The sequence below is a fragment of the Haliotis rubra genome, unplaced genomic scaffold (genome assembly GCF_003918875.1).
Source record: "Haliotis rubra isolate DU_JTF1 unplaced genomic scaffold, ASM391887v1 Scf161, whole genome shotgun sequence".
Classification (NCBI taxonomy): Eukaryota; Metazoa; Mollusca; class Gastropoda; order Lepetellida; family Haliotidae; genus Haliotis; species Haliotis rubra.
Window position 1 is genome coordinate 1,133,629 of NW_025765570.1, and position 27,595 is coordinate 1,161,223.

The 27,595-nt window shown below is 39.0% G+C and overlaps 2 protein-coding genes across 6 annotated transcripts in view; both read right to left on the reverse strand.

The window, feature by feature from the left end:
* Positions 1 to 3,200: 3,200 nt before the first annotated feature.
* On the reverse strand, positions 3,201 to 27,304 carry LOC124271560. Of its 5 annotated transcripts, XR_006897076.1 has the most exons (8): positions 27,239 to 27,293; positions 25,356 to 25,422; positions 24,087 to 24,116; positions 18,637 to 18,762; positions 18,315 to 18,429; positions 15,798 to 15,827; positions 6,698 to 6,745; positions 3,201 to 6,278 (listed from the first exon to the last, which is right to left on the reverse strand). XR_006897076.1 is itself a non-coding variant. In XM_046706699.1 (6 exons), the coding sequence occupies exons 3-6, from the start codon at positions 24,113 to 24,115 to the stop codon at positions 6,081 to 6,083; spliced, it is 468 nt and encodes a 155-aa protein (XP_046562655.1). In that variant the 5' UTR covers position 24,116; positions 25,356 to 25,422; positions 27,239 to 27,293; the 3' UTR covers positions 3,201 to 6,080. The 5 variants fall into 5 exon arrangements, 2 of the variants coding, with proteins under 2 accessions (XP_046562655.1, XP_046562656.1); XR_006897075.1 differs by lacking the exon at positions 6,698 to 6,745; XR_006897077.1 differs by lacking the exons at positions 6,698 to 6,745; positions 24,087 to 24,116.
* The window catches only part of LOC124271558 (band 4.1-like protein 4A), a 112,933-nt gene continuing 112,637 nt past the window's right edge, over positions 27,300 to 27,595 (reverse strand). The window contains exon 26 of the mRNA XM_046706696.1: positions 27,300 to 27,315. Coding sequence (XP_046562652.1) covers positions 27,311 to 27,315 — 5 coding nt within the window. The 3' untranslated portion in view covers positions 27,300 to 27,310. The remainder of the gene's footprint in view (positions 27,316 to 27,595) is intronic.

The window sequence follows — 27,595 nt, forward strand, 5'->3', positions numbered from 1 at the left end:
GATGCAGTGTGCAGTCATCTGTTGGGGCACCGATATTCCTTGGATGCAGTCTGCAGCCATCTGTTGGGGCACCGATATTCCTTGGATGCAGTCTGGAGCCATCTGTTGGGGCACCGATATTCCTTGGATGCAGTGTGGAGGATGAATGCACTGGATATTCATAATTCCCACTTTCTGACAGCTGTCAGCTTGAAAATGATGATAATTTTATGGATATACAACTTCTTTATTCTGTGAAAGGCGATGTTTCAACAGATTCTAATGTTGTTAAGCAAGTTATACATGACAAAAAATTAAGGGAATATGTACATGAGTTTTTATTACAATAGACTGGGGATGAGTTGTATATGCAATAGATGAGGTTGATGCACATAGTTTGTGTATGTTAAGTAAGGTTATACAAGCTATGTACATCAACCTCATCTATTGCACTAACATTTATCTGTCCTCCAATCATTTGGTTAATCTCTAATTCAGTCTTTGTACATCACCTAACTGGCTTCCAAACAACTTACTTAATCTCTGACCGCCTCCGTGGTGTAGTGGTTGGAGCGTCCACCCAGAGAGCAGAAGGCCCAGGGTTAGATCCCCAAAAACGTCATACCAAAAGACATTAAAATATGGTACTTGTTGATCCCTGCATGGTGCTCTGCATTAATGAGTACAATAAGGACTGGTCAGGCTCGGAGTCAGTATAATGTGTCTGAGTGGGGTATTCATCCTTCACTGCAGCATGGTATTTCAGTGGGCTAGCACTATAAAACCAGCTTAAGTCTGGGCTAGTACAAGCAGCCGCACACACACATACAAACGCATGCACGTCGTCATATGAGCAAAATATTCTCAAGCACGACGTTAAACCCAATTTCACCTCACCTCACTTAATCTCTGCCCAGAGACACTCCACTATGGTATCGCTCGTCACGCCGAAGACCAGAGTTCGATTCCCCACATAGGTACAACGTGTAAAGCCCATTTCTCTGGTGTCCTCCGCCGTGATATTGCTGGAATATATTATCCGCCATGAGCATGCATGAGTGGGTGGACACTGACGCTTTACAAATATCCACTATTATTATTATTATTATTATATTGCTAAAAGCGGCATATAACTACACTCATTCACACCACTATGGTATGATGACACATGTTCAGTATTTGAGTCTCTCAGGGCAGATCATGTGTCAGTATACCATATTATTGGAGTCTCTCAGGGCAGATCATGTGTCAATATACCATATTGGTGGGTCTCTCAGGGCAGATCATGTGTCAATATACCATATTGGTGGGTCTCTCAGGGCAGATCATGTGTCAATATACCATATTGGTGGGTCTCTCAGGGCAGATCATGTGTCAATATACCATATTGGTGGGTCTTTCAGGGCAGATCATGTGTCAATTTACCATATTGGTGAGTCTCTCAGGGCAGATCATGTGTCAATATACCATATTGGTGGGTCTCTCAGGGCAGATCATGTGTCAATATACCATATTGGTGGGTCTCTCAGGGCAGATCATGTGTCAATATACCATATTGGTGGGTCTCTCAGGGCAGATATGTGTCAAATATACCATATTGGTGGGTCTCTCAGGGCAGATCATGTGTCAATATACCATATTGGTGGGTCTTTCAGGGCAGATCATGTGTCAAAATACCATATTGGTGGGTCTCTCAGGGCAGATCATGTGTCAATATACCATATTGGTGGGTCTCTCAGGGCAGATCATGTGTCAATATACCATATTGGTGGGTCTCTCAGGGCAGATCATGTGTCAATATACCATATTGGTGGGTCTCTCAGGGCAGATTATGATTCAATATGTATGTGATATACCATATTGCTGTGTCTCTCAGGGCAGATCATGTGTCAATATACCATATTGGTGGGTCTCTCAGGGCAGATCATGTGTCAATATACCATATTGGTGGGTCTCTCAAGGCAGATCATGTGTCAATATACCATATTGTTGGGTCTCTCAAGGCAGATCATGTGTCAATATACCATATTGGTGTGTCTCTCAGGGCAGATCATGTGTCAATATACCATATTGGTGTGTCTCTCAGGGCAGATCATGTGTCAATATACCATATTGGTGTCTCTCAGGGCAGATCATGTGTCAATATACCATATTGGTGGGTCTCTCAAGGCAGATCATGTGTCAATATACCATATTTGAGTCTCTCAGGGCAGATCATGTGTCAATATACCATATTGGTGGGTCTCTCAGGGCAGATCATGTGTCAATATACCATATTGGTGGGTCTCTCAGCAGATCATGTGTCAATATACCAAATTAGTGTGTCTCTCAGGGCAGATCATGTGTCAATATACCATATTGAGTGTCTGGGGGCAGATCATATGTCAATATACCATATTGGAGTCTCAGGGCAGATCATGTGTCAATATACCATATTAGTGTGTCTCAGGGCAGATCATGTGTCAATATACCATATTGGTGGGTCTCTCAGCAGATCATGTGTCAATATACCATATTAGTGTGTCTCTCAGTGCAGATCAGGTGTCATCATACCCCAGTCGTTTGAATCATGTGTCATCATACAGTAATGGTGTGTGATCTTGGTTAATGGATGTCACACCTAAGCAGAGTGTCGCACAGAAAAGAACAAAATGTTCTCACAGAATAACTTTTTATTTATAAAATCGGTAATAACAGCTGAAGATGGCAACATTTGACATCAACATCACGGAAAACAAACATGATGTTTCTGGACCTTGCTAATAAAAGCTTGTTCCTGTAAAACAAGAAGTGACGTTCTTCTATCAACGACATCCAGTGTATAACGCGGTATCACACAGGGGAGGTAAGTGCTGTAGTGTAGCAGCACCAGATGCATGATGGGGTTCCCTACACACAATGTGTAACTTTGTAGCTATGCTGGTGTATGGGTGTAGTGCTACCAGATCAATACACTCTCAATGTTGACATAAAGTGGCACCAAGTTACAATGAAATTATTTTTCACAAGGCCAGACCAAAATCACCAGTCAAAGTTATATTCCTTCTAAGTACTCAAACTATGTTACTTTTGGCAATTTATGAAGTGTATATAGGCAAAAAAAAAAAAAACAATCTAAAACCAAAATTTCTTGTATGTTTACATTTTGGCCAATAAAAACATTCAGATTTTATTTTTATGAGTGGGGAAAATTATTATTATTTTTATTCCAAGTTTTTCCCCAAACATTTTTGAAAAACTGAAATGTATAAAAGCAAAGCTAATGTGCATCTTGATATTCTATAACTGAAATGGCTTGAATGCCTTTGCCCTATAATTTCAGCGATTCACAGTAATTATTCCCTTTTCTGTGGTCCTGTATTTTATAAAGATATGGAAGTAGTCTACAAGATGTAAAATATCCGTGAGGGTTATTCCCATATTGGTCAGGTAATCCAAGAAGCAACTGTTTGAGTCAGTGGGACAATTCAGTGGAGCATCTGTCAAGCCAACAACAGGATGCTCTAACTGTGAGACTAATTGACATTGTCTAAAGTGTTACGAACTGCACCTTATCAATATGATATCAACTGATCTAAATTAAAATTAAATTTGACATCAGAACAGATTTAATTTTCAACATGTATTTGAAACATTCCAAGCAAATCAGTAGGACTTCATTTATTTTCTCAATATTTAACAATTCCTCAATATGGCAACAATGAGAGTGTATCTATGGTTTTCTAAGTGGTTGTTTGGACAATACTATCACTGACTGCATGCTTGAAACTATATACTTTGGAACAGATAGATGCACATCCATGCTGAGAGCTGGTGGCAGGGACAACAGCAACAACCTACCTGTATACATTGTAACAATTAGTGATGTAAAATCTCTATATCCAATTTCATTTCTAAAGTTCAACATAGCATTACCTTGCAAATATACAAATATTTGGTGGTGAAATAAATATTGCCTCAAATATTACAAATACTGACTGAATGCTGAAATACAGGAAGCATATCCTGCTACTTGACCAGGAATCACAATGTTTGACATCGGACGAGCTCATCCATGGTTGCCAACCATGGGGTGGCCCTGTTTGGCATGCACTAAGCAGCAAGTATGTACACTTCCCAGGAAGGTTACCTGTATGACAGCTGGTTCATGTTCTAGCCATGACTTATAGCTGTAACATTCCTACAAGTGGGATACATATATTTACACACATTCAGTGTCAGAACTGACGATGTGTTATTCCTACTGAAAAATTTGCTGGTCTAGTACATGATACGTACAAAACCAAATTAAAGCTCTCTAGTATGATAATTCAATTTAGAACATTTCAAACTGACATAATTTTTCTGTTAAATATGGAAAAGTTGCAAACATATGTTCTAATATCCTCTTATACCAAGCAATTCTGACAGTAGCATGTGAAAATGTTTCCCAGCATATAAAACATCCACATTTACACGTGGCATAGCTGTCTTCACCACAAAACCTCAACCTATTTTCTCATGACAAGCCCGGGGGTCTCCCCAAAATACCACTGACAGAAAACCAAGATGGCTGATTTAACCAAGCTGGCAGGAACCTTGGGTCCCTCGCCAGAACGCTGGAATGTGAGTTGTCTCGCAGCACTAGTCTAACATTACCTTCAGCTAGTGAATATGCTCCAATACACAGGAAGACATAAATACATGCTTGAATAAATTACATACACTGTGTAGACCAGATTCAATAAGTAGTTGTGAGGTGTACACAACCGAGTATTACTCCTTCAGTTACGGCTACTATCGCACAATTGCTACAGTTGACTACAGTCCACCACAGAGAACACACAGCATGGCTAATACATGGCTCTCAGCTATTAGTAAAGAAGACTTAAAAAGTTCTTACAAGTGTTAATATTTTATCAGATACCATAAGTCAAACATTCTTGCCCAATTGGAGTCTCCTCTGACTGGAGCTGGATTTGACCTTGGAGGATATGCATGACCTTGGAGGGTGTAACTAGATAGATAAGGCTGGACGCATATCACAATACATATAATTATACAGTTAACATTGAACTTACTGATATATCATTATAGATTAATCACAAATTTATTTTCTAAACAAAATTCAGTATCAGATCTGTGTATCTTTGCATCTCAACCGAGTATGATACTGATAAATACCCGTCCTGGTACGTAACTCATGCAAGACCAGATACAGAAATGATAGAGAACTGATCCTGATCAGAAGTATATCTACCAACCTGAATCGGACATGATGCTGATACAGAACTGACACCAGACCAGCCTCTCACTGACACGTGTCCCATATAACATGAGATCAACATAGATACTGTCTGATCAATGTCCACAGAAGAAGAATGTAGAAACACGATCAATATCACCTTTTAGACAGCAAATTTAACAACTTTAATATAGGAAGCAGCATCTGCCTCCACAAACAAGGCCGTCCATGATGCCTTAGTTCCTAGATCTATCTCCCCTTGAGTGAGTTGCTTACAGTGCAAGACATGGTTGTGATGAATATCTCCTGTGAACTAAGTGTTCATACCTGTCAGTTACCTGCAAGGGGAGATACTCCTGGAGTTACCATGAAAACCCAAGTCATGACAGTCACCACAACTATGAGTGCCAATCCTCTTCCATTAAATCCATTCACACAGTCATCCATCCACACACCTCTTGTTGCCTAGCAACACAGAGAGAGACAGGACAAGAGTGAGGTGACTAGAGTTACATTTTGTAAGACAGGATCACAACTTGTGGCAACATCCATTCTTACAGGTGACTGTTGACCAAAAAGGCCACAAGCTTCACGTTGATAGTTTATCCCTGAATGTGTTGAGTGTTCTGCCCTGTGACCTCACAATGTACAAGATGTAACAAAAACTGATGTTATGGCTTGTCAATTTTCAATCCTGTGTTTCACTATGATCATGCCTTCCAATGTAATGACAGCAGGTTCTACTACCCGTAGAAACAAGATACAATGATTATTCCATATCTTGCATGTCATCTCTCTCTCCATCTGTTGCTTGGCAACAAGCCTCTCTCACAGGTCCAGCGCCACTCTGGCAGAAATCCACCCCTCTTGTCCCCTATCATAACTCTGTACACAGGTCGGAGGTGTAGCCAGCTGGTGGTCGGACATGTTGCGGGACAGTTTCCGAGGTCATGCTGCTGTTGATGCTTCTGCTTCCTGATTGGTCACTTGGTGCCGGTGACGGACGGGACGGGGGAGCATAGCGAGACCCAGATGACAGGCGTTTTGATGGATCTATGTGACTTCGAGAGTTGGACTGGAAAATAAGGAGAAACATTTTAAATAATAATAATGGCTATTTACAAAGCACCTGTTTTCCGTGCACCTGTGCATGCTCAAGGCACTAACACATTGCAATATTCATTCAAGAACTGTCTCAAAATATGTGTCATCCTATCAGGTACATGACATGTCATAGTTAATGCTGTAATGTTTTAAAATGTATGACTTCATATGTTCCATTTTCCACTTAGTGAGTGAGTATAGTTTTATGCCGCTTTTAGCAATATTCCACCAATATCACGGCAGGGGACACCAGAAATGGGCTTCACACATTGTACCCATGTGGGGAATCGAACCCAGGTCTTCGGCGTGACAAGCAAATGCTTTAACCACTAGGCTACGCCACCGCCCCCATTTTCCACTTAAATCCTGAAAGTATGACATAAGTAATACCTGTTCTGAAAGAAACGAGTAAGTGATGAGGCCTTCTCATGTAGTTACCTAGAGACCAGTAAATCTTTACATTAACAAACCAGGTTTTGACTATGATGCTGAATTATTACCTCTGTCTTTGTTTAACATCAAGGCCGATATTCAGAATTATCATACATCATATATGTGTGATGGTGAACATAAACTGGTTGTTGCTGTAATCACATTTTACAACATCAAAATTTATGCATTAAAATTAATGCTTGAGCAAGAATTTTAGGCAGTGTATGACTGAGTTGGGTTTAATGCCACTTTTAAGTGCATTCCAGTTAATGACAGCACGTAAGATTGTATATGTGAAACCATCAATATTTATACATCACCTCCTTATTCAATGTACAAACGTGAACTCCACATTGAGATTAGAATGCAGGTGAATGAATGGTTGAACAGGAGGATGGTTTATACAGGAGGATGTATGTTGTGCTGAAGTGTTGTATGCTGTGCTGAAGTGTTGTATGCTGTGCTGAAGTACAATGAGTTTCATAAGTAGTAAGTTATCAAAGTTCCATGTTAACTGTTGTGAAGAGACTTGTTGTCAAGAAGCCAACCCAGTCAACATGGTGCTAACAATTACACACAGTGATATCTATTGTGCTGTCAGTGAACATCAACAATAACGTCCGTACTAAAGTGTATCACAGCATCTATGCCTCAGAGGAGTGAAATCATTAGTGCACATGTCCTTCAAATCTTTAACCATATGGATAAAAGCTGACGGTGGGTAGTGTGTTCTAAGTATAAGCTGAAAATGATGAAGTGTCTTTTACAGGGGTAACATTTGTACATCAAAAGAAAATATCAAACCCTTTTTAATGCAAAGAGTTACTGCTGAAAAACACTACCCTTAAACCATAAATATATCAAGTAAACTTATAAAATGTCATTTCAGAATTGCATTTTGAAAAAATAAACAGTTACTTGAAAATAATTGCTTGAAAATAAATGTAAGAAAAGTGATAGATTACTGGATACACAGCATAAATTAGACCATATACAAAAAATATTTTGGCTGCAAAAACAAAACTATGTTGACCCCGACGTGATTTGAACACGCAACCTTCTGATCTGGAGTCAGACGCGCTACCGTTGCGCCACGAGGTCCCCTGCTCTGTTCTGGCGAAACTTGACTATACGAGCTGTATCTGAGCGAGACTTCAATCAATGCAAGCACAGCTAAACATAGCACAGCCCTGATCAGCTGGGTCAAGCTGACCCAGAACAAAGAAACCTCACTCAACGCTGAATGTAGCTGATACAGGAGGCTTTCAGGCTCCCTATAACGCTCCTTACAGTTACACACTTGGTCCCCAAATACTGGCATTATTTCCACATTATGTGTGTGTATATACATATATGGATTGTTGCCTTCAGGATACAGAACAACTACTTCTATTGATTCTACCATCTACTTACTGAACATTGCATAATGAACTTCTAAATAGTTTCTGTCAACAAATGGTTTTATGATAAAAATGTCTTAATAAGAACCCTCATTGTTTTCATGTGAATATTGGAGTATTCTCTATTTTTCATGATTTTGTGCTATTCACAAAATTAGTGCAGTTTGGACAGCCCTAAAAAAACACAAACATAATGCTGTGTTTAACTGGAGATTGCATAGTAATCTGAAAACATAATGTTGATCATATTTTTGCCATAGAATAATATATAAAAATGTAAACATGCACATGGGTGTTCCTTAAGAAGTGCTCCATTTATATTAGACAAGATGAGACATATGTTAAAGATCACATAAACCCTAGGGGGTACAAATACATAAATCACTAACTGGCATCGTTATAAATGAAACCCCGTCATTAAAACTACTCATTTCGACCTTTAATTGACTTAAATCGACCTTTTTGACAACAGTGCACAATTCTCACCCGCGAACGAAATTTCAACCAATCAGAGCGGCGCGTCTCTGTGACGTCATATGAGGAATAGCTTTGAGGGCTTCATGCAGAATTCATCTACATTTTAGGGGTAAATTATCTTGTTTACAGGCTTGTATAAACCTGAAATCGCGTGACAATTGTTGTGAAAATGAAAGCTATATGTTCTCACAATCTACTGGCATTTAATTTTGTCTCCTGCTTTGCCTAGTTTCCGAAGTTACAACTTGTTTTCATAGACGATTCTGTCAAAATCGATTGGTGTCGTTAAGCCCTATTTGTATAATGACTGATCCAAATTGATCCCATTTCTGTGTTTTTACCTCGATATTTAATCATGTCATGTAAAAATCTGTTTGTATTCTCAAACAGTGTCGGCCCATAAGTTTTCACATGCAATACAGCAATTAATACTCCCTTGTTGTAACCCGTGTTAGGTGGTATAAACCTACACGTGTTATTTGTCATCATTCACTTGATGGTCAGTTAATGAATTTATAACAGGTATAATTAGTGGTAACACACTTAGATTACCCGACAAAGGTTCCCATTTGGCATTTCTTGTGTCTGGAGTAAATATTCAACATTATAAACATCGATCAAAGGATTAACCGATAACACGCTGATTGATTAATTACTTTTATCTTACACAGCCGGATTTGACAAAAGGTAGTGTTTATGTATGTAGATTTACTAATCTATACTGAATACACTCTGTCGTTAATCGGTGTCTGCGTTAAAACAACGTGTTTCGCTCAAAGGATTAACCGGCAATACATTGATTGATTGCCCATTATTGGCTAACTAAATTACTGTTTTCAAAGAAAGGCGGACATTATGCAATTAGTTGCCAGGTGTGCTATCTTGGGTGACCAATGAGACTATACACCAATACCTGAAAAGATTGATCACTTTTTCGTATATTAAACTGTTAAAAGACACATCATTTGGAACAGTTTTGTGGATATTGATGGATACATTCCTCGAACAAGGTAATGGCCTGATATTGTTCCTATAACTTTAATCTGTTTTAATTTTAATATTTGCATTTTGTTTTTATTCATTTGTCGTAGCATTCAACAGAATCATTGTTCTCGCCGTGAAGTGTAATGAGACTCTGTCGTGTCGGTGTCTGCGTTAAAACAACGTGCTTCGTTCAAAGGATTAACCGGCAATACATTGATTGATTGCCCATTATTGGCTAACTAAATTACTGTTTTTAAAGAAAGGCGGACATTATGCAATTAGTTGCCAGGTGTGCTATCTTGGGTGACCAATGAGACTATACACCAATACCTGAAAAGATTGATCACTTTTTCGTATATTAAACTGTTAAAAGACACATCATTTGGAACAGTTTTGTGGATATTGATGGATACATTCCTCGAACAAGGTAATGGCCTGATATTGTTCCTATAACTTTAATCTGTTTTAATTTTAATATTTGCATTTTGTTTTATTCATTTGTCGTGAGCATTCAACAGAATCATTGTTTTCGCCGTGAAGTGTAATGAGACAGACAACATGCAGCTAGTGTATTGTAATGCGGATTATGATTCACATTGGCAAACTATAAAATGTCTAGCTATTACAGTTCTGTTATAAATTCACTATAAGTATCAGCAGATCGCCTGCTTTTATTTAGTTTCAAAATGCATACAAGTATGATAATAAACAAATTAGGATATAAGACCAAATATAAAGACGCACATTGACTAGTATCTACATACTGGTGAGTGGACATTAACCATGTGAATGTAGCAAGAAATATATCACGCAGTATTGTAACTTCGACCCCACCACCGGCTTCGTGGAAGAAATCGTTATGTTATAAGTTGTGTCATGCAAAATCCGTTTGGTTATGATTCCAATACATATTTAACTACTAGTAGAAAGTAGTTTTGATTTTTCTAACTTGATGAAAACAAACTATAATCTCATTAATTCTAACAGACTTTACGATTTTCAAAATGATGGCCCTGTCGGGGAACATCCGCCAGTCTGAGGATAAATGCTATTTAGGTTTGTTTTCACTCCAGTTACAAAATCAAAACGTCTTTAATACTGGTAGTAAAATATTTATTTTATTGATGGCCAATAGGATTTTGCATGATTATAGCATATCTTTATAACAATTTCTCTCCTGGCAGCCAGGTGGGTGTCAATATAATACTACTTACAATATTATTGTTACCGACCACAACCTCACTTCGAGGAAGAAATCGTTATGTTACAAGTGCGCCATGGAAAATCTTTATGGTCATCAATCATATACATATTTTACTACAACTAGTAAGTAGTTTTGATTCTTTAACTTCCGTGGAGGCGATCTGAACACAAGTAAGATATCGTTTCAGGCTTCCACAACGCCGGCTAAACCACTCACAAACATAACCCATTTAGCAACGAACTCGCGGGTCCTGTGGAAATCTGTGCATGGTGACACCATCGCCCGACCCCTAGGAGCAATTGGCAACAAAGCAACGATTCGGCATGTCGTCGTTGATGTCGAGAAATCATCAAAATGATGAGCATGCTACACACTTTCTTTACAACTAACTGAAAATCGTTCCTCATATGACGCCACTGCAGTGATCTCATGACAGAGTTACGTAACCTGTCTGTGGTTTCGCATATGGCTTGCGAGAGAAGCAGGCGACTTTTTGGCCACTTTTAATGCATTTCGGTATTAATTAACCACATTAGTTTGTATATACATAAATGGATTGTTGCCTTCAGGATACAGAACAACTACTTCTATTGATTCTACCATCTACTTACTGAACATTGCATAATGAACTTCTAAATAGTTTCTGTCAACAAATGGTTTTATGATAAAAATGTCTTAATGAGAACCCTCATTGTTTTCATGTGAATATTGGAGTATTCTCTATTTTTCTTGATTTTGTGCTATTGTTCTCTTCACAAAATTAGTGCAGTTTGGACAGCCCTAAAAAAACACAAACATAATGCTGTGTTTTAACTAGAGATTGCATAGTAATCTGAAAACATAATGTTGATCATATTTTTGCCATAGAATAATATATAAAAATGTAAACATGCACATGGGTGTTCCTTAAGTGCTACATTTACATTCGATTGACTGACTGACTGAGTTTGGTTTTACGCCGCATTTATCAATATTCCAGCAACATCACGGCAGGGGGACACCAGAAATGGGCTTCACACATTGTCCCCATGTGGGGAATCGGACCCGGGTCTTCAGCGTGACGAGCCAACGCTTTAACCATTAGGCTACCCCACCGACCCCCATTTATATTAGACAAGATCAGACATATGTTAAACATCCTGTACTAAGCCTGAATATATACACGACAAACTGTGTTTCTTTCTCCACAAATACAGATTTTTCAGAGTAGACAGGACATTTTATCAAAATATACTTTGTTTTATTGACATTAAAAACCAAGTCTTTTCTCCACTGATCAAAGTCAACACCTGTGTGTGAATTTAGTAAGGACGCATCAAAATAATTTGTTTCTCATTACTGCCCGTTCATTTGTAAAAAAATGTTTTCATTGGTAAATTTGCGTGTATAAAGCCAGCAGACTTCTGAAATCCATCTCCACTTTCGACATTCCAAGTTTTCGACTAACATTGTGGAGAAAAAAAATATATACTTCCCATCAAATGTTTAGACTCACTGAAAACACTCACTATATGTTATGTAGATATATATGGTTACATCAAAGATGAATTTCTCCACTAACTTGGGGGAACCAACTGCAAACCTTATGCAGATGAACTGCACTAGGATCATGCATCAAACTGCTGAAAAGCATGTGTAAATATCGTGCATGTGAACAGTTGCGCTTTGGTGTAAAGTTTTGTTAAGAATTGGCCAATTTTCACTGAGTTTTATCATTTCTTGAACTCATGACAATAATCTTTTCAACGTTAAGAATTTGTTTTACAATACATCAGTTCATGTGTAAACAGTACATGTAAACAGTATGGAATATTTTGCAAAAATTAGTTTAGAACAGTTGCCTGAAGTAAGTGGCTATATTTACACTAGTAAGTCTAAACTTTTGATGGGAAGTATATATTACAACATTAAAATAGCTGTATCTACATTGCAACAGTTTATCTACATGGCACTAAATTATAACTATCATAATACTATTGGTACGGTGCACATTTTTTTAAGTCACTCTTACTAATTTAACAGTTATCTACTTCACCTATTTGAACTTATCTGGGCACTTTTTTGCCTTCTGTTTATTGGCTCAGAAATAAGACTAGATCACCACATAACATTGGTCTGACATATTCTGCAGCTGATGTTGGTGTTAGTTGAGACAGCAGTCTCATAAATATTAGGGACCAGTTCAAATGTTTCATGTTGGAAAAATACTTCCCTCTGCAAACCCCCTCAAAATAATATAAATTCTGAAAATTCTGGAGTTTTGCTGCTTATTCTTGTCAAACATTGTTTGCATGTTTTTTTCAGATCATTTATCGACTGAAGTCTATTTTTTGGGTGTTGACTATCATTGTTGGGTTTCAGTAGACCAAATTTTATGATCAAATTCTTATATCATACTGAACAAGCACTTCTACCAGCGAGGACAAAGCCCTACCTCATGGAAAGAATCACTCCAAACAGCAAATGAACTAAAATAAGAGCAGTTCTTCCTTGCTTAGGCCAGACCAATTTTATTTCTTGTTTTATTGATTTTTGTCATCAGAAAACCTAAAGGCAGGAAGGAAAAAAATATAACATGAAACTCACCAGTCAAAGTAATATTCCTTTTGAATACTAAAATATTTATTTTTTGGCAATTTATGAAGTGTATATGGGGCAAAAAAAAAATCAAAAACATTTCTTTGGTAAGCTTACATATTTGGCCAATAAAAACATGAGGATTCTATTTTTTGAGCGGGGAAAATTAATTTTTATTTTTTTTCTTATTCTTGAAAACATACGACCGGCAGATCCATAAAACAAGAAATAAAATTGGTCTGGCTTTAAGTAACTATGTACATCATTAATAATCAGGTGAGATGATTTGGTCCAAATGGCAAGGCCAACTGGCACTGTTATCTGACATCAAACTTTTGAACTGGTCCCTCAGTTGAGATGTTAGGTGAGATATAGTTGAGCATGAGTTAAGCACTAGATCAGTTCTTGCTGGGGGTTAATGATTCCCCATACACTGATGTTTCATGATACATCATGAGTTTCAACACAACCATTGATTGACACATGGATACCAAACAATATTCACACATGTTCAGACAGTAAATTCCAGGCTATCAAGGCATTATTCTGAAATGGCATATTAGAAGCTGTGAGTGAGTGAGTGAGTTTAGTTTTACGCAGCACTCAGCAATATCCCAGCTATATGGCAGCGGTCTGTAAATAATCGAGTCTGGACCAGACAACCCAGTGATCAACAGCATGAGCATCGATCTGCGTAATTGGGAACCGATGACATGTGTCAACCAAGTCAGCGAAACTGACCACCCGATCCCGATAGGTTCGCCTCTTACGACAAGCATAGTCGCCTTTTATGGCAAGCACATGGGTTGCTGAAGACCTATTCTACCCCGGATCTTCACAGGTCTATTAGAAGCTGTAGTCATGGTAGTAGAAATGAAGAATTCTGTACAAATGCTACTACCTTTATCAAGCAAGCGATCACCAGGGAAGGACATGCTAATGTATGACCCATAAAGACATCTGCTTGACTGCAGATGAACACAATGCCGTAAATAATAGCACGTTGACATTCTATTGTTTCGGAATTACGGAGTACAGATATCTGCTTTCCTTTGTGAATTAATGCTGACAGTTCCTATGGCAATATCTCATACTGCGAGAGATTGTTAAATGCAATTAACCATGTTGGTTTGTTTTATTGGTGACACCATAATCAAGAATACTTCAGCCATATGACATACTTAAACAAGTCTGGACCAGACAATCCTGTGATAGTTACTATGAGCAACAATTCACATAATCTGGGTTCAATGACGCTCCATCAGCAAAGTCACAGAACCTAACCATCAAATCTAAAGAGACACCTTGAAGACACCTTGGACTGACCACCTGATAAAGGTAACCAAGGTTGGTGTTACCCCAGATACCCTGTGAGTCTGACTGAAACAATGCTGGGAAGTTGAGTGGCTGGATAACACAGGATGTAGGTGATCTTGTTGTAAGAATTGAGATTGATCAATAAGGGTGTTTGCTTGTGGATTCTGATGCCAAAGTTGAAGATAACATAAGAAAGTTATATTTTTTTTATAAGAGTGCACATCTACAGCAAGCATCACTATTGCATGTATACCCCAAGCCTGTATATTACATACTGATGTCGCCATCCACTGCTCAATAAGCCACCTACGACATGGTCATGTGCAGTCGACAGAAGATGATCTGCCGAGAAATTGCATGACAGTGTGATTATGCCACTTCCTCAAAGAGTTGCAGACAATCGTACATGTATTACTACAGCCTGTTTGTCACCTAGTCTGGACGACAGAAGCTGACAACATTTGCCAGTGTCAGTGTACATTGTCTCAATCAACTGAGTCCCCCTTATACCTCCATTATGGGTTGTGTCTGCTGCAAGTGCAAGGTACTGACAACCTATTCGCTTGAAACACCCCCGACCCACCCCAACTAGAGAGCTTGTTAGGTGTCCCTAGTATATTTGTTAGATGATACAAACTCACCACACTTACATCAGTGAAAGGATTAGCAGAATAAATACAAGTCCAACCTCACAAGCCTGTACCAGAATTATTCCATTAATGCGAACTCAGTAAAATGCTAACATTTCTTTGTCATTGAGAATGTTTCCTTTACAAAATAAAACAGGATAAATTTGGAATCCATCTTATAAAGCATGGAGAAACCTGGTCTGGTCATTCAGAGATTTATGTGTTTCATCATTTAGACAGTTTACAAACAGCAATATAATAAATAATCTTTGTTCGTATTAATGAAATAACTAGGGCAGCTGTTATTTATATGCAAGTCAGTAAAGGTCAAGGTAATCAAAATCAATTTATTTTGAAACTTTAGAAAAGTATAATTATGTTATCTGGAATTTTAAAATTAACATGATAAAGAATACCCATACTCTTGACCTTTACTTCCAGATAATCATGGAAACTATTCTAGAACTCACACTCAAAATCATTTGGGCAAAGTATTAAATCTGTAAAAAAGATTTAAGAGTAGAGATAAAATTACATGAATATTTGTAGAGAAAACACATGCATACACAGGATACAGCAACACAAAAATTACTACAGCAATACAGGTCACATTGGTCAGTGAAGTAGGGGATCTATCTAAGATGTACAACATGTCAGAGAGGGGAGATATCTACGCTGTCCAAACCAGAGAAGGGGCCTATCTAGGCTGTTCAAGTCAGAGAGGAACCTATCTAGGTACTACAACAAGCCAGAGAAAGGGCCTATCTAGACTGTACAACAAGCCAGAGATGGGGCCTATCTATACTGTACTGCAAGCCAGAGAAGGGGCCTATCTAGGTACTAGAACACGCCAGAGAAAGGGCCTATCTAGACTGTACAACAAGCCAGAGAAGGGGCCTATCTAGGGACTTTACAACAAGCCAGCTTTACACAAGCCAGAGAAGGGGCCTATCTAGGTACTAGAACACGCCAGAGAAGGGGCCTATCTAGACTGTACAGTAGCAAGCCAGAGAAGGGGCCTATCTAGACTTTACAACAAGCCAGAGATGGGGCCTATCTAGGTACTAGAACACTGCCAGAGAAGGGGCCTATCTAGACTTTACAACAAGCCAGAGATGGGGCCTATCTAGGACTGAACACTTACAGGCCTAAAGCCAGAGAAGGGGCCTATCTAGGACTTTACAACAAGCCAGAGATGGGGCCTATCTAGGTAAGCCAGAGAAGCCAGACTTTACAACAAGAGAGGGGCCTATCTAGGTACTAGAACAGAAGGGGCCTATCTAGACTTTACAACAAGCCAGAGAAGGGGCCTATCTAGGTACTAGAACACGCCAGAGAAGGGGCCTATCTAGACTTTACAACAAGCCAGAGATGGGGCCTATCTAGGTACTAGAACACGCCAGAGAGGGCCTATCTAGACTTTACAACAAGCCAGAGAGGGGCCTATCTAGGTACTAGAACACGCCAGAGAAGGGGCCTATCTAGACTTTACAACAAGCCAGAGAGGGGCCTATCTAGACTGTACAACAAGCCAGAGAAGGGGCCTATCTAGGTACTACAACAAGCCAGAGAAGGGGCCTATCTAGGTACTACAACAAGCCAGAGAAGGGGCCTATCTATACTGTACAGCAAGCCAGAGAAGGGGCCTATCTATACTAAAACAAGCCAGAGAAGGGGCCTATCTAGACTGTACACGCCAGAGAAGGGGCCTATCTAGACTTTACAACAAGCCAGAGATGGGGCCTATCTAGGTACTGTAGAACAAGCCAGAGAAGGGGCCTATCTAGACTTTACAACAAGCCAGAGAAGGGGCCTATCTAGGTACTAGAACACGCCAGAGAAGGGCCTATCTAGACTGTACAACAAGCCAGAGAAGGGGCCTATCTAGACTGTACAACACGCCAGAGATGGGGCCTATCTAGGACTACACTACAGCCAAGAGAACAAGCCAGAGAAGGGGCTATCTATCTAGAACAAGTACTATGGGGCCTATCTATACAACAAGCCAGAGAAGGGGCCTATCTAGACTGTACAACAAGCCAGAGAAGGGGCCTATCTAGGCTGTACAACAAGCCAGAGAAGGGGCCTATCTAGGCTGTACAGAGAAGGGCCAGAGTACAGGGGCCAGAGAAGGGGCCTATCTAGGCACTACAACAGGGGCCTATCTAGGTACTACAACAAGCCAGAGAAGGGGCCTATCTAGGTACCACAAGTCAGAGAAGGGGTCTAGCTAGGCTGTATAACAAGCCAGAGAAGGGGCCTATCTAGGCTGTACAACAAGCCAGAGAAGGGGCCTATCTAGGTACCACAACAAGTCAGAGTAGGGGCCTATCTAGGCTGTACAACAAGCCAGTGAAGGGGCCTATCTAGGCTGTATAACAAGCAAGAGAAGGGGCCTATCTAGGCTCTACAACAAGCCAGAGAAGGGGCCTATCTAGGCTGTACAACAAGCCAGTGAAGGGGCCTATCTAGGCTGTATAACAAGCAAGAGAAGGGGCCTATCTAGGCTCTACAACAAGTCAGAGAAGGGGCCTATCTAGGATGTACAACAAGCCAGTGAAGGGTCCTATCAAGGTTCTACAACAAGCCAGAGAAGGGGCCTATCTTGGCTGTATAACCAACAAGAAAGGGGCCTATCTGGACTGTACAACAAGCCAGAGAAGGGGCCTATCTATACTGTACAAGTCACAGAGGGATATATCTAGGCTCTACAACAGATCAGAGATGATATCTATCTGTTCTACAACATGTCAGAGATGGGATCAATCTAGGCTATGCAACAAGTCAGAGAGGAATCTATCTAGGCACTACAAGTCAAAGAGGGGGCTTATCTTGGCACTACAGGTCAGAGATGGGGCTTATCTTGTCTGTACAACAAGTCAAGAGAAAGGATCTTTCTACGCCTGCAAGCACACAGAACGGATGTTCACCAACTACACTGTGTGCAGAGACAGGACCCACACCAACAAGGACAGAGAAGGGCTTACCTGGACACTTCCATTGTAGGATGACCGGTGGTAGGGGTTCGGTGCCAAGGGAGGGGCTGTGTGGGTGGGGCCCTCGGGGAGATGATGGTATCCCGAGTTGTGTGATGACTGGAAGCTGAAACACAGAGGAAGATTGCCTGACAATCAGTTGCACCATGCCATGTATGTCAGTTCGGGTGTGATGTTGACATCAGCTCCGCCTCTTGTGGTAGTATGTAATGACACCACTCTTGGTGGTAGCATCTAACCTTATTTTATATCTCTAGCCATGATGGTGTCATAATGAATCAACAAGCAAGAGACGTCCTCCATTTCCACCCACCTATTCTGATGGTGTCTGGTCTGCTGAGTTGTGTGATGTTGTGAGGTGTGGTGTCCACTGCCCCGGGAACCATGTGTGGAGCGGCTACCAGAATGCCATCTGTCACCCTCTACTGCTCCGCGTGACCTGCAACACATGACAATATGAGACACGTCTCGCAGCTACAACACATGACAATATGAGACACGTCTCGCAGCTACAACACATGACAATATGAGACATCTATCTCAGCTGTAACTACCAACATGACAATATGAGACATCACTCTCAGCTGCAACCTCCAACATGACAATATGATACATCAATCTCAGCTGCAACTACTAACATGAGACATCTATCTCAGCTGCAACTACCAACATGACAAGATGAGACATCACTCTCAGCTGCAAATACCAACATGACATGAGACATCACTCTCAGCTGCAACTGCAACATGACAACAAGAGACATCTATCTAAGATAGCGCCACCAACATGACAAAATAAGACATCACTCCCATCTTACAACTACCAACATGGCAAAATAAGATAATACTCTCCAACACAACTACCAACATGGCAAAATAAGATATCACTCTCAGATACAACTACCAACATGACAAAATAAGATATCACTCTCAGATACAGCTACCAACATGGCAAAATAAGATATCACTCTCAGATACAGATACCAACATGACAAAATAAGATATCACTCTCCGACACAACTACCAACATGACAAAATAAGATATCACTCTCTGATACAGCTACCAACGTCACAAAAGAAGATATCATCTTCACATACAACTACCAACATGACAAAATAAGATATCACTCTCCGACTTGCAACTACCAACATGACAAAATAAGATATCACTCTCAGACACAACTACCAACATGACAAAATAAGATATCACTCTCAGATACAGATACCAACATGACAAAATAAGATATCACTCTCAGACACAACTACCAACATGACAAAATAAGATATCACTCTCAGATACAGCTACCAACGTCACAAAAGAAGATATCATCTTCACATACAACAACCAACATGACAATATGCTCTCAGCTGCAACTACCAACATGACAAAATAAGATATCACTCTGACACAACTACCAACATGACAAAATAAGATATCACTTTCAGACACAGCTGCAACTACCAACATGACAAAATATCAAGATATCACTCTAAGATATCACTCTCAGCTTGCAACTACCAACATGACAAAATAAGATATCATTCTCAGATACAGATACCAACATGACAAAATAAGATATCACTCAACATCTTGACACAGCAACTACCAACATGGCAAAATAAGATATCACTCTCAGATACAGCTACCAACATGACAAAATAAGATATCACTCTCAGATACAACTACCAACAGATATCACTGACAAACACAACTACCAATATCACTCACTCCAACACAACTACCAACATGACAAAATGACAAAATGAGATATCACTCTCAGATACAACTACCAACATGACAAAATAAGATATCACTCTTCTACCAACAACAAAAACTACTATCACTCTGACTGACAACTACCAACATGACAAAATAAGATATCACCAACATGACAAAATGAGATATCACTCTCAGATACATTGTACCAACATGACAAAATGATATCACTCTCAGATACAGCTACCAACATGACAAAATGAGATATCCACTAGACTACCAACATGCCCCACTACCATACATGACCAAAATGAGATATCACTCTCCGATACAACTACCAACATGACAAAATAAGATATCACTCTCAGATACAGCTACCAACATGACAACTACCAACATGACAAAATGAGAAAATAAGATATCACTCAAAATGACAAAATATCACTCTCAGATACAGCTACCAACATGACAAATGAGATATCACTCTCAGATACAGCTACCAACATGACAAAAATGATATCACTCTCAGATACAGCTACCAACATGACAAACATGACAAAATGAGATATCACTCTCAGATACAGCTACCAACATGACAAAATAAGATATCACTCTCAGATACAGCTACCAACATGACAAAATGAGATATCACTCTCAGATACAGCTACCAACATGACAAAATGAGATATCACTCTCAGATACAGCTACCAACATGACAAAATAAGATATCATATCACAAAAATAAGATATCACTCCCAGCTTGCAACTACCAACATATATCACTCTCAGATACAGCTACCAACATGACAAAATGAGATATCACTCTCAGATACAGCTACCAACATGACAAAATGAGATAATCTCTCTGCAGCAACTTGACACCATGGATATCACATAGTCATGAACAGAAATACTAAAAGTTTCCCAATGGGTGTACGAGAACTCCCCTGAGTGTATGCTCATAGAGGGTATAATTATCAACCTAGCCCACAGTTCTGTGTTCATTTACTTGTCATTGTGTTCTAGCTAGGGATTATACACTTGACGTTCTGCAGTGACACTTCCATCCCTTATCCTACACTTTGTTACAAGCTGAATTATCCAATGATGGTCATTAGCACAGTTTAGTTACAAAAGCAAATCAAGCAATTGCTGTTTAAAGAAACTATTCTTTTTGTTTATAAAAACATATTGACATGAAATTGTGAATTCTGTCCAACAATAATCTAACACTGATGCAATAGTATACAAAATAAATAATCTCTTTCACATTGATTAAACACCCCTGAAAATCTCAATCTTCACAAAAACAAATGATATGCACAAACTGTGACGAAAAAAACTCATACTCAAGCAAAAACTTGACACACTAACGGATGCCAGCTACTTGCCGGATGTGTGAAACAATGGCTGATGACAGCTTGGCCAGGGATCTCATGCAAACATTTCACATGAACAATGGCACTGATGTACTGGTGAAACAATGTATTCACAGGCTCACCCTATCTGTGTGGACCTAATCAGACAAACAAACTTTTCTTGTAACATACTTCCTGTACAGATACAGTGTGCCATATTATCTGTATGGATATTATCTTTATGAATATATATTATCTGTATGGTGGATATTATCTGTAGTGTGTATGGATATTATCTGTATTGGATGTATATACTATCTTATCTGTATTGGGTGTATATATTATCTATATTGGTAGTGGATATAATCTATGATGGGTGTGGATATTATCTGTATTGGATGTATATACTATCTTATCTGTATTGGGTGTATATATTATCTTATCTGTATTGGGTGTATATATTATCTGTATTGTGAGTGGATATTATCTATGATGGGTGTGGATATTATCTGTATTGGGTGTATATACTATCTTATCTGTATTGGGTGTATATATTATCTGTATTGTGAGTGGATATTATCTGTATGTGTGTGGATATTATCTGTATTGGATGTATATATCTATATTATCTGTATTGGGTGTATATATTATCTGTATTGTGAGTGGATATTATCTATGTAATGGGTGTGGATATTATCTGTATTGGATGTATCTATATGGGTGTATCTTATCTGTATTGGGTGTATATATTATATTATCTGTATTGTGTGTATATATTATCTGTATTGTGAGTGGATATTATCTGTAGTGTGTGTGGATATTATCTTTATTGTGAATGGATATTAAATGTAGTGTGTGGATATTATCTGTATTGTGAATGGATATTATCTGTATTGGATGTATATATTATCTTATCTGTATTGGGTGTATATATTATCTGTATTGTGAGTGGATATTATCTGTAGTGTGTGTGGATATTATCTTTATTGTGAATGGATATTATATGTAGTGTGTGGATATTATCTGTATTGTGAATGGATATTATCTGTATTGGATGTATATATATCTTATCTTATCTGTATTGGGTGTATATATTATCTGTATTGTGAGTGGATATTATCTATGATGGGTGTGGATATTATCTGTATTGGGTGTATATATTAGCTTATCTGTATTGGGTGTATATATTATCTTATCTGTATTGGGTGTATATATTATCTTATTATCTGTATTGGGTGCATATATTATCTTATATATTGTAGTGGATATATATTATCTTATCAGTATTTATATTAGATATTATCTGTATTGGATGTATATTATCTTATCTGTATTGGATATACATCTGCATTGGGTTATCTTATCTGTATTATCTGTATTGTATATATTATCTGTATCTGTATTGGGTGTATATATTATCTTATTATCTGTATTGGGTGTATATATTATCTTATCTGTATTGGGTGTATATATTATCTTATCTGTATTGTACATACTATCTTATCCATATTGGGTATATATTATATTATCTCTTATCTGTATTGTGTGTATTTATTATCTGTATTGGTGTATATATATTATCTTATCTGTATTGGGTGTATATATTATCTGTATTGGATGTGTATATTATATATTATATATTATCTGTATTGGGTGTATATATTATCTTATCTGTATTGGGTGTATATATTGGGTGTATATATTATCTGTATTGGGTGTATACATTATTATCTTATCTGTATTGGGTGTATACATTATCTGTATTGGGTGTATATATTATCTTATCTGGGTGTATATATTATCTTATTATCTGTATTGGGTGTATATATTATCTTATTATCTGTATTGGGTGTATATATTATCTTATTATCTGTATTGGGTGTATATATTATCTTATTATCTGTATTGGGTGTATATATTATCTTATTATCTGTATTGGGTGTATATATTATCTTATCTGTATTGGGTGTATATATTATCTTATTATCTGTATTGGGTGTATATATTATCTTATCTGTATTGGGTGTATACATTATCCACATAGAGCACATATGTTCACATCTATACAGCGTGCTTATATGCTGTGTAATATGTATACTGGTATATATCACCTCTCATGTTTGGGTAGATTATCTGTATGCTATCTGTAAAATCTGTGTTTATCAGCATTTGAAAAGTATACACTGTTATTACACACACAATGTGTGTATACATGTACATACTGTGTTTAAACCCTGTTAGTATACATCATTTGAATACACTGTGTGTGTATATATCTTACTCCTACAGAATGTGCTATTCAATTGTCTATATAAAATACCTCTTCTTTTGAAGTATGGAATGATGTTTCTTGGACAAATTAGCAACATATTCTCAGCTAAGTCCAATCATTGTGATCATGCAAACCTCAAACCATCATGCTGAACCATGAAGCTGATGTTTGAAATGTTGTTGTACAAATTGTGCATTTCAAACAAAGCACACAAAATATGACATAAGATAAGCAAATAAATAAAATATCTGCAAAACAGTACCCAGAAAACAGTGCACACTGCAACTAAAAATCAGCATTTTCCAACTGACATTTGGCTGTAAGCGCAATGAGGAGGTGTAGGGGGAACGGGGGAAGTGACTGTAAGGCACAGGACAACACCGGCGACATTCCTCTCTACCCTGACATCATACTTACCGTTTGTAATTATGATATTTGTTCCACATTCTGCAGCAAACATTACAGAACATTGTCAATGATCAAAGGGAGATAACTCAAGGATTCAATGTACTTTGAACATTCCACCACATATATGACATACTGAATTATTCTGTGTTTCATGGAAAGACGTTAGGTGCTTAGAAGTAACTTCAAACATGCAAAATACTGTGAATTATAATTAGTACAGAATATCAAGTATCTCATTAGAACATTAGCCATTAAACAAAGCCAGGTTCAATAAATCGATCAATTTGAGAACACATATTTGATTTAGTTTCTTTGATGTTTAATGCTGCACTCTGCAATATTCCTTCTTGACAGCAGCAGCCTTTCTGTCATTTGACCAGACAATCCAGTGATTGATTGATTGATCAACAATCTAAGGTGTTAGGATACAATGGAACACAGTCTGACCATCCAACCCTTTCAATCTCTTCCTACAACAAGCATAGACTGCTGGGGACAGCTAACCTGGAATCCCAGCAAGGCGACAAATATTTACCTCAATGAGATGCCAATGTACAATGCAACTTTATCATGGTACATCAGATTCATAAACATCAATCTGTTGTTAGCTTATCAATCATGCATAAAAATATGTGGTATCTTGGGAGCTCTTGCTTCAAGCAAACACAACACAAATCTTTAAGGGAAGCAGAAAAAGAATATCAGAAAATAATATTTGCTTTACAGTTCATATTTCCTTATTGGTGTAAAAGAGAAATAAAATGAACTAAAAGCTGTATGTGTTAATGATAATGAATTTGATTGATACATTCCAGTGACAGTACACAATTCAATCCACGATCTTGTTAGTGTTATCCAAACTGCAAACTGAAATAGTTCTATCAAACCACAGAAACATTCATGAAATATCGGATAATTTTTGCAGATTATCCCACAACAATAGTGAGTGAGTGAGTGAGTTGGGTTTTACGCCGCTTTTAGCAATATTCCAGCAATATCACGGCGGGGGACACCATAAATGGGCTTCACACATTGTGCCCATGTGGGGATTCGAACCCGGGTCGTCAGCGTGACGAGCCGACGCTTTAACCATTAGGCTACCCCACCGCCCCTCCCACAACAATAAAAACTGAATGTTGACCCCAGATCCTGCAAGTGAGAAAGCCCATTGTTCTCATCTAGAACTACTTGATGATACGGAGAAAGATCATGCAGAGGTAATGAGTTGAAGGAAGAGGGTACAGTATTAGACGGGTTAACTGTCTGCAAACAGAATACCTGTTATCCTTGGGGGGGAATTAAAGTTTTCTGCCATCTTTGAAGCTGCTCTTTGTAAGGATCAGATCTAGAACATCACACCCAAATTTTTCATTTTCAAAAATTATATTTTCCGTTCAACAAATTTTGAAGGGAAAGCCTTTGTAATTGTTTTGAACATGGATAATTATACAAATGGAACTTGTCTCCTAAAGGTCAGACCTCTGATGATATGAAACATGAGAAGAATGATATAACACAATGAACAATAGTTTCAATGTAAAAACATGTAGTAACTACAAATTGATATGAAACATACTGTCATCCATAACAGCCAATCATCCCAGCATCCTCTCATTTCTTATCTTCTTTCATGTCCAAAGATTCTCTTGATCACAGACAACGCATAATGACAGGGAATCCTCAGGTCACACACCAGCTGAGCCAAACAGGATTACATTTGTTCTTTATTCACTAAAGATGTAGGCCTCTGCAATCTTATTGTCCAGGGTTGCCACAAATTTGTACAGAAACAGAGGGCTACTGCTGAATCAACAGGATGCCTAAAAACCTGAACACTGGTGCTAAGACCATTTAAAGACAAAATTAGACATTAGAATTCAGGGACATTTTCAGTAAAACTCTTTTAAAATTCAGGAACATTATTATTTTCCAAAAATAATTCTCACTAGCAGTACAAAAATTTGTTTGCCAGTTTCTGTGACCTGAGTTTGGGGAAGTCAAAGTAAGTATAACAAGTTGTGGTTGACATGTTCAGTGTCGCTACATGCCACGTGATAGTGTTGTGTGGTACAAACTCATGCCTCAGTGTGGCAATAGCAATATGGTAGCATAGCAACATGATGTTAAATATCAGTGGAATGAAGAAATGAATCAAACCAATATTGTAACAATATCACAACCAGACAATATTGCTACAGCTTTAGCAAGACACAACATTCACAACCTCTCCACACAGCTACAGCTGTAGCAGGACACAACCTCCCCACACACCTACAGCTGTAGCAGGACACAACCTCTCCACACACCTACAGCTGTAGCAGGACACAACCTCCCCACACAGCTACAGCTGTAGCAGGAGACAACCTCCCCACACAGCTACAGCTGTAGCAGGACAACCCCTCCCCACACAGTTACAGCTGTAGCAAGACACAACATCCACAACCTCCCCACACAGCTACAGCTGTAGCAGGACATAACATCCACAACCTCCACACAGCTACAGCTGTAGCAGGACACAACCTCCCTACACAGCTACAGCTGTAGCAGGACACAACCTCCCTACACAGCATAAAGCTGTAGCAGGACATAACATCCACAACCTCCCCACACACCTACAGCTTTAGCAGGACACAACCTCCCCACACAGTTACAGCTGTAGCAAGACACAACATCCACAACCTCCCCACACAGCTACAGCTGTAGCAGGACACAACATCCACAACCTCCCCACACAGCTAAAGCTGTAGCAGGACACAACCTCAGCCCTAACTCCCCCACAGTGCCCAGTGAGGTGAGTGGGTAGGTGCTGCCTGTCAACCCCCATCACTACAGGCCCCCGCCCACACCGTCAACCCTCTCTCTCCCCCATGTGCCCAGCCAAATGAGGGTGTAGGTGATGCCTGTCAACCCCCATCACTACAGGCCCTGCGCTCACCCCAGCCCTTCTTCGACCCACAGTGCCCGGCCAGGTGAGGGTGTAGATGCTGCCTGTCAACCCCCATCACTACAGGCCCTGCCCTCACCCCAGCCCTTCTTCGACCCACAGTGCCTGGCTAGGTGAGGGTGTAGGTGCTGCCTGTCAACCCGCATCACTACAGGCCCTGCCCACACCCTCAGCTCTCCCTCTCCCCCTACAATGCCCAGTCAGGTAAGAGTCTCACCTCTGTGTATTGTAATGCTCTGGGTTGTAGGTGCTGGTTGCCTCTCAGTGTTGGGATCTCGTCCCTGAGGTCTCATGCAGTGAACAAATACACACTAGGGATGATACACCTGGTACACAATACCAGTCAGGACACATATGGTACTCATCATCATCATCCTCATATATACATTTGTATGGCCGATACACTCCGGCTCCAGGATACAGGCCTTTGTTTTACACAATACACAGTCAGGACACATGTCATTGTCAATCTACACAATACACAGTCAGGACACACATGTGGTCCACAATACACAGTCAGGACACATATGTGGTACACAATACACAGTCAGGACACATATGTGGTACACAATAC